At 43.0% G+C, this 13,034-nt stretch overlaps 1 protein-coding gene across 1 annotated transcript in view; it reads left to right on the top strand.

The window, feature by feature from the left end:
* Nucleotides 1–13,034, top strand: part of TBC1D10A (TBC1 domain family member 10A) — an 87,172-nt gene that overhangs the window by 71,068 nt on the left and 3,070 nt on the right. The window contains exons 8-9 of the mRNA XM_030217985.1: nt 4,836–5,025; nt 12,661–12,815. Of these exons, the coding sequence (XP_030073845.1) occupies nt 4,836–5,025; nt 12,661–12,815 (345 nt within the window). The remainder of the gene's footprint in view (nt 1–4,835; nt 5,026–12,660; nt 12,816–13,034) is intronic.

Here is a 13,034-nt window from a genome sequence, read left to right as displayed (position 1 = left end):
ACTTATACGGTCTATGCCAGAGCCGGTGGTTGGGAGGCGGGGCTAGTGCTGGGCAGACTTATACGGTCTGTGCCCTGAAGAGGACAGGTACAAATCAAAGTAGGGTATACACAAAAGTAGCACACATGAGTTGTCTTGTTGGGCAGACTGGATGGACCGTGCAGGTCTTTTTCTGCCGTCATCTACTATGTTACTATGTTACTATGTTTTCCAAATCTTTTAGGGAAGGAAAAAATATTAAGAACAAATGCTAGTCAGAATCTTGTAGGCATTTGGGAAAATTTATTTTCTTTATACTCTTTCTGGAGTACTTCATTGGAATATCTTTTTTTTTGGGGGGGGGGGGGGGGGTGTTGGAGGGAGGAGGAATGATTATCAGACCAGAATGTGTTTTCATTTCCAAGCTGCAGGGGCTACAGCAGCCCCTGCTTTCTGTGGGCAGCCTTGGGGTCTCAATAGTTTTAATTCGTTCTGTGCAGCCTGCTTTAGCAATATATCAGAGCTGCCAAGGGGTCCCAATTTTTGAGAGGGAGATTTTTGTCCGTGCCCCCAGCCCAGCCCCACTTTGCATTGGCTCCACCCTTTGGCACACCTGAAACCCATGACCATTTCAGAAAATGTTTTATTTAATAGCCTAATACCCTTTTCAATTAGCTTTCACGGGCCAAAACCTCGTTCTTCAGGTCAGGTCAGTATAATGCTGTTATGGTATCCTCTCCTGATCTGAGGAAGGAAGTGCTGGTCTCTGAAAGCTAATCAGAAATGTTTTAAAATCAGTGAAGGTATCACCTTATTTTCTATTTGGTATTTTATTTGCATTTGTTACTTTTATTAACACAGCTACAACATTACTTTATCCTAAATTAAAAAATAAAATTATTTTTTGTACCTTTGTTGTCTAGCCATTTATTTTTTCTAATTGTGTTGCTCCCAGTCTCTTGATTCTGCTTTCCTCCATCTTCTCTTAGCTCTCTTGCCAGGGTTTCCTATCCATTTGTCATTTTTCTCTCCCTTTTCTTTGCTTTCTTCAATAGTCTGCCTCTCTCTCTCTCTGTCCAGATTTAATACTATCCATTCTTTAATTTCCTTCTTTTAAATTCATCTATCTATGGCTTTTCATCTTTTCCTCACCCTTGTTCTCCCCATGCTCCTTCCTCTTATTCTCCTGTATTTCATACTCTGTCCTCTCCCCCATTCCAGCAGCTCCCCTGTGTCTCCCCTCTTTCTGCATCCTTCCATACACCGTCTCCTCTGTTTTTCTCCCTACCCTTCCATCCAGCGTCTCCTCTCTTTTTCTCTCCCTACCCTTCCATACAGCGTCTCCTCTCTTTTTCTCTCCCTACCCTTCCATACAGCGTCTCCTCTCTTTTTCTCTCCCTACCCTTCCATACAGCGTCTTCCCTCTTTTTCTCTCCCTACCCTTCCATACAGCGTCTCCTCTCTTTTTCTCTCCCTACCCTTCCATACAGCGTCTCCTCTCTTTTTCTCTCCCTACCCTTCCATACAGCGTCTCCTCTCTTTTTCTCTCCCTACCCTTCCATACAGCGTCTCCTCTCTTTTTCTCTCCCTACCCTTCCATACAGCGTCTCCTCTCTTTTTCTCTCCCTACCCTTCCATACAGCGTCTTCCCTCTTTCTCTTGCCATCCTTCCACCCATCTACCCTCTCTCCTGATTCTTCTATCCAGTGTCTCTCTCTCCCCTCTCCTTCTATCCAGTGTCTATCTTTCACCCTTTTCTGTTCCGTGTCCCCTCTCTCCACATCCTTCCAGTCTCTTCCCCCTTTCTCTCTGCATCCTTCGCTCTCCCTCCCCATCCTTCCATCCAGTGTCTGTCTCTCTTGCCCTCCCCATCCTTCCATCCAGTATCCCCCCCCTTTTCCCCATTCTTCTCTCCCCATCTTTCCACTCATCTCTCTCTTTCTTCTGTCCCGTGTCGTCACTCTCATTTCCTCCCCACTCTCTCCATTCTACCTCCTGCCTCTGCTCCAGGGGCAGAGAGAGGAGCAGCAGAGCCAACAGCTCGACATGGATGGATGAATTGGGGCAGGGACGAGAGGAATTTTGCTGGATATGGGTGAATGGAGGAGAGGGCAGGGGAGATAGGAGAATTGCTGGACATGGGTGGATGAATGGAGGGGACAGGGGAGAGGAAATTTGCTGGATGTGGGTGGATGGAGGAGAGGGCAGGGGAGAATGGAGAGTTGCTGGGTATGGATGGAGGGGAGGGAAGTCAGGAGGTGCAAATGGTGGGGAGGGAAGAGAGGAGAAATGTTGGAAGCAAAAGGAAGGAGATGCACACGGATGGATGGGAAAGGGAGAGAGGAGAAATTCTGGACATGGATGGCGGGAAAACTGCTGAATTTAAAGACTGGATCGGAACACTTTGATGGCAGATGCTGAAACTGGAGGAAGGATAGGGACAGGGCTACAGATGGTAGACAGGACGCATAAGGACACAGGAGGACGGTGGACATGGTGAGAGAAAAAATATCAAATGGAAAGAACACTGCATAAAACAGAAGACACTGGGACCAAAGCGAATAGAGAAACTAAATGATCAGACAACAAAGGTAGAAAAAGTATTTTATTCAGAATTTATTAATTGGAATATGTCAGCTTTTGGAAATTTGCATCTATGATATTTTGCACGTAAGTTTCAATTTTTCTAGTATTGCTCTTACTTCTTGAGGTAATTTTCCAGTTCAGTATTTTGCCTTTATATTTTTTTTATTTCTAGTTCCTTGTGTCATATCTGTTGTCATGTGTTTTCCATGTGTGATCAAGATGCAGTATTCTGCTGGCGTGTGGTATTTGCAGCCCTTTTTGTTTTGTTTCACTAGATTGTGTACTGGTGTTTTAGAGCCAAGTGTAATTATAGCGCTGCCTTTCCACGCATAAGGTTGTAGCTCGTCCTGTCCTTGGAATTAGTGCTGTTATGGTTTGGTAAGGTTATGAGTGTGTGTTTGCACAAGTTTGTGTATAGTGTTTTGCAGTGGAGAGATTGTGTGTTGGCCTTACTGAGGTGGCACCAAATTATCAGAAAGGGTTTTAGAGCCTAAATCATGACACACTACCTCTTGAAGGATCTACATATAGAGCTTATGCATTTCTAAGGTCTACACTGGCATGGTATGGGAAAGGGGGTGGGGAAATACTACTAGAGAGGAAAAGGGAGTGCTGGGTAAGGAGGAAGAAGGAAGGGAGAGCTGGCTTTTTTGGGAATAACCATAATGTATATGTCATACATATTCATTATGGTTATTCCCAAAAAAGCCAGCTCTTTCTCCCTTCCTTCTTTCCTCCATATTAGCATATTCATTTGCATATGAAACAGTCAAACTACGCCCATGGCCAGATTGTATCAACATTTTCCCATTGTTGTTACAAAACTATTCCATTTGTATGGGAAACAAATCTCAAATGGGGGGGGGGGGGGGTTACATAAATGGCATTACTCCAATCTCCCTCTTGAAATACAATTTATGACACTGAATTTTAAACAGCAGCAGCTTAAAGTAAGAACTCTGAGGCTTTTGACAATAGATTCTCCAGGGCAGCGCTGTACCGTGGCTTTAGGCCTGTTAATATTCTAATACCTGCGTTGTGCTTGTACAAGACTTGCTGCAGACACTCCCTGTTCCAGGCAATCTGTTTTTCTGTACTTATAGTCAGACTTCAGGACTACTGAAGAGCAAGCTAATCCCGATCTTCATCACCTAACCATACTCTCTATATAGTGAGCTAGCAAATGAACCTAGTGCATGCGTAATGATATAAAAATATTCCTTCTCAGTTTCAAATAGTGATCCTCTTAATTACTGAGTTTATGCTTCTCCCTAGATGACTCATTCCCACAATTTTTTTTAAGCACATACTTTGTTTACCAAGTGAACTGTGGTGTAGCCATGGCTACTTCCACTAGTAAAATGTTCCATAATTTCAGCAGTCTGAGTAAAAGAATCTCTTCCTCTGAAGCTTGTGAAATCTGGAGCTGCCCTTTTTTAACAATCGGTCATGAAGCAATTCTTCCATTTTGACAGTGCAAGAGTTATTTATGTAGCTGTAGTGCTGCCATGTCATCAGCAGAGGAGTAGCCTAATAGTCCTGCAGCCTCAGAACCAGGGGAACTGGGTTCAATTCCCACTGCAACTCCTTGTGACTCTATGCAAGTCAGTAAACCCTCCATTGCCCCGGTACAAAATAAGTACCTGAATATATGTAAACCGCTTTGAATGTAGTTGCAAAAACCTCAGAAAGGCGGTATATCAAGTCCCATTTCCCTTTCCCTATTTGAGATTCTACATGGAATGTTGCTACTATTGGAGATTCTACATGGAATGTTGCTACTATTGAGATTCTGTTGCTACTATTGGCGATTCTACATGGAATGTTGCTACTATTGAGATTCTGTTGCTACTATTGGAGATTCTACATGGAATGTTGCTACTATTGAGATTCTGTTGCTACTATTTGAGATTCTACATGGAATGTTGCTATTCCTCCACTAGCAACATTCCATGTAGAAGCCTGCCCTCCTTGCAGATCAGCAACACAGCTGCGCAGGGTTCTGTTTCTGCGAGTCTGACGTCCTGCGCAGCTGTGTTGCTGATCTGCAAGGAGGGCAGGCTTCTACATGGAATGTTGCTAGTGGAGGAGTAGCCTAGCGGTTACTGCAGTGGGCCTTGATCCTGGGGAACTGAGTTCAATTCCCACTGCAGCTCCTTGTGACTCTGGGCAAGTCACTTAACCCTCCATTGCTCCTGGTACAAAATAAAAACTTTGATTGTAACCACAGTAGTCCCTGGTAACCTCTGGTTCTTGTTCTTTTCCTATAGGAGGCAATTCAGCTGGATGGCAGGATCCTCTTCTCGCTTCTCCGCCGAGTCTCTCCTGTGGCCTACAAGCACCTGAGCAAGCAAAAGATTGACCCCATCCTCTACATGACGGAGTGGTTTATGTGTGCCTTCTCCAGGACCCTTCCCTGGAGTTCAGTGCTACGTGTATGGGACATGTTTCTCTGTGAAGGTATATGGATCCTAATGACTCTCCTTGGCATTGGTAGCATGAGAGAATGCATTGAGCACATTTTAATCTCAATAACACTGGTATGAAAGCTGTGTCAGCAAAATCCTTTTGGAAAGATCGCCTCTGCTGCCATCTGTTGGACACTCTGTCTGCCGCAGGCTTCCTTTAAGTAAATGAAATTTAAAATGCTACATACTTAATTTCAGTCCTATTGCAGTGGGTGGGGTGGGGAAGGGGAAAGAACATACCCTTTGAGAAAATGCATTTCAGACTTACTCACTGCATCCTGTGACCGCATAGAAATAGGGCCCATACAGAGGTCACTCAGTTTTAGTCATCTATGTAGACCTGTCAAAGGCTTTGCTAAAATCTAAATACACCATATCACGCATTCTCCCTTGATCCAACTCTGTCACCCAGTCAAAGACATGAATCAGACACGACCTGCCTCTAGTTTAATAGCTTAAAATATTTGATATACCACCCTATTTGTCAGACCAATCAGAGTGGTTTACATTAATAGAAAAAGAACTGAACAGAACATCAATTTAAATAGCAAAGTAACTTTCATTCGGATCCATACAACAGACATCAAACAATACCAACCCCAGACAACCCAGAAAACAATCTCACTTATTCAGGACTTCAGCCTCCCAAACACTTAATAGTTTATAGTTTATTACATTTCATATACTGCCTTACATAATACAATATCAAATTGGTTTACAATAAAATATGATAAAAGGAAAGGAACTACAATAAACAGGAAAGCACACAACACCCCGAGCAGCCATATCAACTACTACTATTTATCACTTCTATAGCACTACAAGGCGTACGCAGCGCTGCACAAACATAGAAGAAAGACAGTCCCTGCTCAAAGAGCTTACAATCTAATATCAACATATGTGGGATACAAATGTAACAAATAAAAATATCAATATATAAATATAAATGCCAGGAGTGCAAAATATAAATAGAAACTACTATTGTCACTCCTTGTTCATGATCATGCTGGGATGGTGTCCGATCAAAAAAATCAAATATAGTTATCAAAAATAGCCTCAGATGCCCAGGGAACCTATGTATAGGACTCCACTGTATCGGCTGACCTCACCGGCCCTGCCACCTTCCGAAAAAAAACCACAGTCATCAAAAAAAAAACTCCCCTATAAACCAGAATTAGGGAGAAAAAATATTGTGGTCAAAAAAACGGAACATGGACAATGTTAATTATCAAAAACTGCGTTTTTCACAAGTTCCATCTTTCATGAATGTTTGGTATTGGTGGTCTTATCAAAAATTTTGATAATTAACATTGTCCATGTTCCGTTTTTTTGACCACAATATTTTTTCTCCCTAATTCTGGTTTATAAGGGAGTTGTTTTGATGATAGTGGTTTTTTTTCGGAAGGTGGCAGGGCCGGTGATGTCAGACAAATAAAAATATACAATTAAAAAAAAAAAAAAGAATACCCCCCCCCCCCCCCCTTAACTGTAGAGAAAATCAGAAAATCAAATGAGCTGTTAAGTCTCTTAAAGCGCTTCGGACAACCTTCTGCCCTCAACGTTAGGAGGAAGTTTATTTCAAAGGACAGGAGCCACTACAGAAAAAGCCTGTTGATGTGTACTATTTAGCTGGGCCACTTTAATCCCTGGAATAACCAACACAAGGATTCCGAATAAAATCTCTGGCAGGGTTATAAAACTTTAATTCTCTCAAGGGCAATGGTACTTGCTCATAATACGTCTTATGTGCAAGGACCAACATTTTAAATTGTAGTCTGGAGCTTACCGGTAATCAGTTATAATGGATATAAAGCGGGATAACGTGCTCCAGGTTATATCAGCCTACCCAAAATACAAATTGCCACATTTTTAAGGTCTGAAGTTTCCTCAAACAATATTGAGGTAGCCTAACCAAAATTGTATTAGCATAACGCATACATCAAACTTTAGAATGCATAGTCATCAGCATACCCTCGTATTGTTTGTAGTTTGCCTAGTCATAAACCCCTGACTCACTAATCTATTAATATGACCAGAAAAGTCCAACTGATAATCTAACTAAACTCATCCACAACAGGGACAATTTTCCCATTTAGCTGTACAGTAATACTAGGTCTGTCCTGCTTACTCGTGACACAAAAGACCATAGTTTTGGGGGTTTTTTTCATATTGAGGACCATTCTATGATTCCTCAACCACTGACAAACATTCTGTAAACAGTTTTGTGTATGAGCTAACTTGACATCCTGTGGAGAAATCCACTCCACCGACAAAATATTGTCAGCATAGACATACTGAATTGGGGACGAAGATGACCCTTGGGGAACACCATTGTGAAAAACATGAAGGGAAGAACTGTCTAACCCAGCGTTTCCCAAGTCCGGTCCTGGAGTAGTACCCCTTGCCAGTCGGGTTTTCAGGATATCCACAATGAATATGCATGAAAGATTTGCATACAGTTATGCCCAAGAGAAACCAATATGAAGGGAGTAGAGGAGCTACATACAGTAGAGATGATGTGTCTACAGTCATCCCAGTATAGAGGCCGACCGAGGAGCGACTAAAGTTTCACTCAGCACCGCTTGGAGGGCTGCGAGTTCTACTTTGTGCAGGGGAGGGATCCTGACTTACCGCTTCGGACTCCATTGTGCTGCGCTTGTGCCAGTCGGAATGAATGGTATCTGCCTCTGTGGGAGTCGTGTAATTTTTATGCTGTGGGACTTGCCGGCGTTGAAGTGTGTGCAAACTGGGAATCCTGTGGGACGGCGGCAGCAAATCTTTGGATTTGGCACAGCCTCCTAATATGCCAGAGACTTCGGGCTCGTGTGCAGTTTGCTGCAGGAGAGCTTGGGAACAGGTGCCATATTGTCAGGAATGACTGGCAGTGAGAAACGGTCTCTGATCACACACAGAGCACAGCTGCCGTTTTACAACCTCCGGTTCCTATGGAGCATTCAGCTGCCTTGGGATCTTTGTTTTCTCAGCAATTTTGCTCTTACACCAGGTCTGTTGACTGAAGCAGAGACAGAGTTGCTGCTAGGTGCTTCAGTTTCTCACCCCGCTCCTAAGAGATCTCATTTTGACCTTCAGGAGTGGGCAGATGAGGCGCTCTGCTTCTCCCTTATCTGATACGGCCTCGGTCTATTCAGAGGAGCCATCGTTGAAGGAGCCATTAGAGGAGGGAGAGAGAGCTTCTTCCTGAGGAGGGGGATGACCCGAAGTACTGAGGTTGTTTCATAAAGAGGAGCTCAGCATTCTTATTTCTGAAGCACTGAGGGTGTTTTCCATTGAGCCTTCTGGCGTTCCATCTTCGATCATGAGGGGGCTTAAGGTCCTAAGGCCTTCCCAATGCATCCTGACATTCAGGACCTGATTACAGCAGAATGAGTCTCGCCAGACATGGGAAGAGCCAAGGCTGACCTCTACCTGTTGGTTCTGGAGGGAAAGAAAATTGCAGCGTCTTATGGTGGACTACTTGGTTACGGCAGTGCCGGTGGAAGGGGGGGCATTGTTTTAAAAGTGTTACAGAGAAGGAAACTAGGCTCGCTGAAACAAGCTTTGACGTGGCCTTTTTGGGCTTTCAAATGACAGTGTGCAGCTCGTTTGTGGCAAGAGAATTCCTGACGTGGCAACAGCTGTCTGCAACACAAGATGGGTGCCACAACACCAGGTGGAAATGGGGTTGTCCTACTTGGCCAGTTCAATTGTTATTTTATTTGCCCCTTCCCTCTGAAATGCCCTCCCCCCGGAACTGCGCTCTGAGCTCTTCTACTTTTGTTTTCATTGTGGTTTGACGGCCTATTTTCTCTGGCATTCCAGGACCCCTTATAATTCACCCTGGCTGAGGGTTGCTAGAGCCCAGACCCAGCTTGATAGCATTTCTCCTTGAATGTGGAGGTGAACTTCCTCAACAGGCACTCCTTGGACCCGGGAGAATGAGAACTACAGCCAGGGCTTTCAGCGAATAGTGGACTGATGGGGTTCTCCACTTCTGGAATTGATGGCGACAAAATAGAATGCAGTTTTGAAACAGGAGCTGGTCATATGCAGGAGTGAGTTGAGATAGCTCCTGTGCCCTCTATCCACCAACACAGTAGGCCCAGGGTTGGGTTCGGGAGGGAGGCTCTTTTGGTCTTTGGGGGGGGGGGGGGGGGAAGCAGGGTCAGTTTGTCTTCTGTTTTGGCTGAAGATGAGCAGCCAATTCCAGTAGTGGATTCTGGTTTTGGTTGGGCTCTACCCCAGATTGGTAAAAGTAACTAAAGGTACAATAAGGAAAACGACTGTTTGCTTCAGATGAGCCTGCTAGGCCTGGCTGCCTGCAGCTACAATTGACAGAGCCCGTGAGAGTTCCCTTGCAGTCCTGCTGTGTAAATACCATATGTTGATGTTGAAAGGTGGATATGGAGAAATGCTGATGTTGGGGGGGGGGGGGGGGGGGTGGAGAGAGAGGTCTTGCCACAAGGTATTGGTGCAGGCAGGAGGGAACCAACGAGTAGTTCAGTTCTGCTGCTCAGCTGTAGTGTGATTGCAGGACACATGCCAATAATCTCTACTGTGTGAAACTCCTCCATTCCGCTCCTGCCGGCTCTGTGTTAGGTGATCGTCTTTTCAAATAATTTTTATTAAGTAAAGAGAAATGACTATACAAAGACAATAAGAAAAACAACAATCCCAAATATGGTATGAAGGCTAATAAGTCACCCAACAATGACTAAACACTTCCCCAAATACCCCCTACTTAACACAAGGATAAACAGTTGAGAATCCATAACAGAGGCTGTTGCGTTCACTAAAAGATCGAATAAATATAATGATATATAACTCGAGGGTGCGCTGCTTGGTTTCCCCCCTTTGAAGCTTCCAAATGTCATACGCAATCCAGACTTATGAAAAGTAATCAAATGGCATTTGCGTATCACCATTAATGTAATCATTGTGCGAGTTGACTTGCGATTGTTATATTGTCACTAGTGGCGAACTAGTGCAGTGCCATTGGTGACTCTTCCTCCCTGTGGTGTAGTCACTGTAGTGAAGGGGCCACGTCTCCTAGCTTCAATTCCCAGGGATTCTGTATGTGTGTGATTAGACTGACTTCAACTCCCATATGTTTTAAAATGGAAAGGATTCCACATATATGCTTACGGAGGTGCAACAAGGAGTCCTATTGCTGCAAAATGACTAGCTGGTTCTGAGGCTTTTCTTCTGTGTCCTAATAAGATCCTCCTTTACGTAATTTTTCCCGCATTAGTTCAGAGTAAAAGCTATTGGTTGACTTGTGATGAGTGGAAAGATGTGAGGATTCTATTGATATCTGTTAGACTTATCGAACCCCGACCTACGATGGCCGTCGTTTCGAAAGACCTGCTTCAGGGTACGGTGGTTCGTTATATCTTCAAACTTGTCTTTAAGATTACTGACCACCAGCGAAGTACCAACCCGGAGCTTTCGATTCTATTGATATGACATCTGTTGCCAGGAGCACCTGTCATTGGAACAGGGTTGTTGCACTGTGCTTTGTGATCTGTGACCTTAAAGAAATCGCTTAACTTTTCCCTTGCTCAAAAATTGACCAAATTCTTGGGGGAGGGGATGTAGCTTATGTCCCTAGTGGTACGTGTACTGGTGCCGTACACCTAATATTGTACCACTGACACCCAGTACGTTGGCATGATTTGTTATGAATGATTCTCACGTTAGTTCAGTGCTACATCTGGTGAATTTTCTTTAACAGAAAGGGGAACAGACAGCAGCCTCTTCCCTTCTCAAATTCTGACTTCAGTTTTCCAGTCAATCTCTGAAATCTTAAATTTCAAAAATCTAAAGCATATGTGTATTATGACTACAACAGCATCAGAATGGTTTATCAGAAAAAAAGCACATTTTAGTAAAAACGAATTGCTAGAACTTTTAAGCAATTGGAAAGTCAGACTTGATTAAACTTGATCTTTAATTCTAAACCAACTGTTAACTATAACACACATCAGAGGGCATAAGATCATGTAAATAGTTCCTTACAGTACAGTAAGGGATCCCAAGGTTCTGCCAGTAACTGCTAAGTGGCATGACAGTATAGGTGAAGATGTTTCAGTAGACAAAAGGTATCCAGATGTGGAGAAAGTAGGACAACCAAAAAAGAAACCAGGAACCAACAAATTTATTAAAAAGTCAACGATACCAAATGAGGCCATGTTTCGGCAGACATGCATGGACTTAACTGAGTCAAAATAATGCCATGTGTTGCAGTAGAAATCCACAGACCACAAATGAGATGTGCCTGATGCTTAATTTTTTTATACTGATCAAATTGAAGCTTGTTGGGAGACCTCGGAGCACAAGCACATCTGATTTCTGCTGCAACACATGGCATCATTCTGACTATATACCCCTGATGCAGGCATCTGCCGAAACATGGCCATATCAAGTATCGCTAACGTTTAAATAAATTCTTGTTTATTTACCATACTTGTTCCTGGTTCTTTTTTGGTTGTCTGGTTTCTCCAGATCGGTACATCTTTTGTCTGTTAGTCCAAAAGAGGCCAAAGTAGATAAAGTGAACGTATTTGCTGGTATTTGCTGACACTGTCAGATCTGTCCCTTCACAGATGAAAATATGAGGTCTACCGTCAGCGTATTTCTTCTTGATAATGTGGAACTTACTTGTATCTACCTAGAAAGTTTGAACTTATTAGTTTGCGGGTGTCTCTCATCTGATATATTATTATTAAACAAATCGGAATCTCAAATCTCCAGAAAAGGGGAAATAACCAGTGTATCAAAAAGCCCCTATTGATATAGGAGTCCGTTCATATCGTTGGTTCCATAAAGGGGAAAGGGAGAAAAACCAATCAATTGCAAAAACTCACAGTGAGAAAATCGATTTTTTTTTTTTAATTAAAAAAAAAAAAAAACCCTTACCACCTTAATAATCACCTAGTGAGGGACACCAAACTATCTAAGACTGAATCAGACTCATGTATATATTGAAGACTGCATTAACAACCCCCTAGCCACAACAGTCCGTGCTAGCAACTCCAAAGATTTATATATATATATATATATATATATATATATATATATAATCTAAGCAAGTAGTACTTAGCTTAAAAAAATTAGAGGGTCCCAAATCCCTCTGCGCCATCTTTATGCAATTTACGACTTGAGCTTGGGTTCTTTATGAAATTCTTGGATTACTTTCAGCACCCTTCCTGAAGCAGCTACAGATTTAGCGAACTTACTTGTATGCCAGCAATATAGATTTATCAGCCTTGGTAAGATTTTTTTTTTTCCCCCCATTTCCAGATTTAACCTGCTGAAACAAGTGTTACAAATTCTTACTGCAGCGAGAACTAGCTCTAATTTGATTATAGTGTAGGACGCTGGAGTTCTGTAGTCATTACTGATGACTGCACGGTGCAGGGGGAGACATGTAGTTGCAGATGGCATTTATAATGTAAGTATTGACTTGCTGAGGTTCTTAGGTTGCTCAGCATGATCTTTTGAAGAGGAGATTAAAGGCCAAAACCCCCAGCACCAAATGACTGGCACAGCGTTATTAATCTAGGAAGTAGATTCCATAACTAGCTGTGGTACCGTGAGCTTCTCCAACACCTACTGTTCTCTTCTGCAGGAGTTAAGATCATCTTTCGGGTTGGTCTGGTATTATTGAAGTATACACTTGGCTCGTCAGATAAGCTGAAATCTTGTCAAGGACAGTATGAGACCATGGAAAAATTAAAGGCCATTGACGCAAAGTATTTGCAGGAAAACTTTTTGGTACAAGAGGTAAGGAGAATCCAGGTCTCGCTTAACCTTGTTCTAGTGAAGAGGATTTTGAAGGGAATTTGTGTGTGTGTGGAGGGGGAGGGGGGATGTTATATCTGTACAGGTAAGACAACTGTAGATATGCATCAGTAGTGGGGAAGGGAAGGGTTTACCTTTAAGGCGTCCAAAAAAAAAGTTTAGGGAAGATGCCAGACCTAGGGTTGACTATGCACTGTGACA

Source organism: Microcaecilia unicolor, chromosome 11, assembly GCF_901765095.1.
Source record: "Microcaecilia unicolor chromosome 11, aMicUni1.1, whole genome shotgun sequence".
Classification (NCBI taxonomy): Eukaryota; Metazoa; Chordata; class Amphibia; order Gymnophiona; family Siphonopidae; genus Microcaecilia; species Microcaecilia unicolor.
The sequence above is the reverse complement of the archived record's forward strand: the minus strand, read 5'-3'. Positions and strand labels throughout refer to the sequence as shown.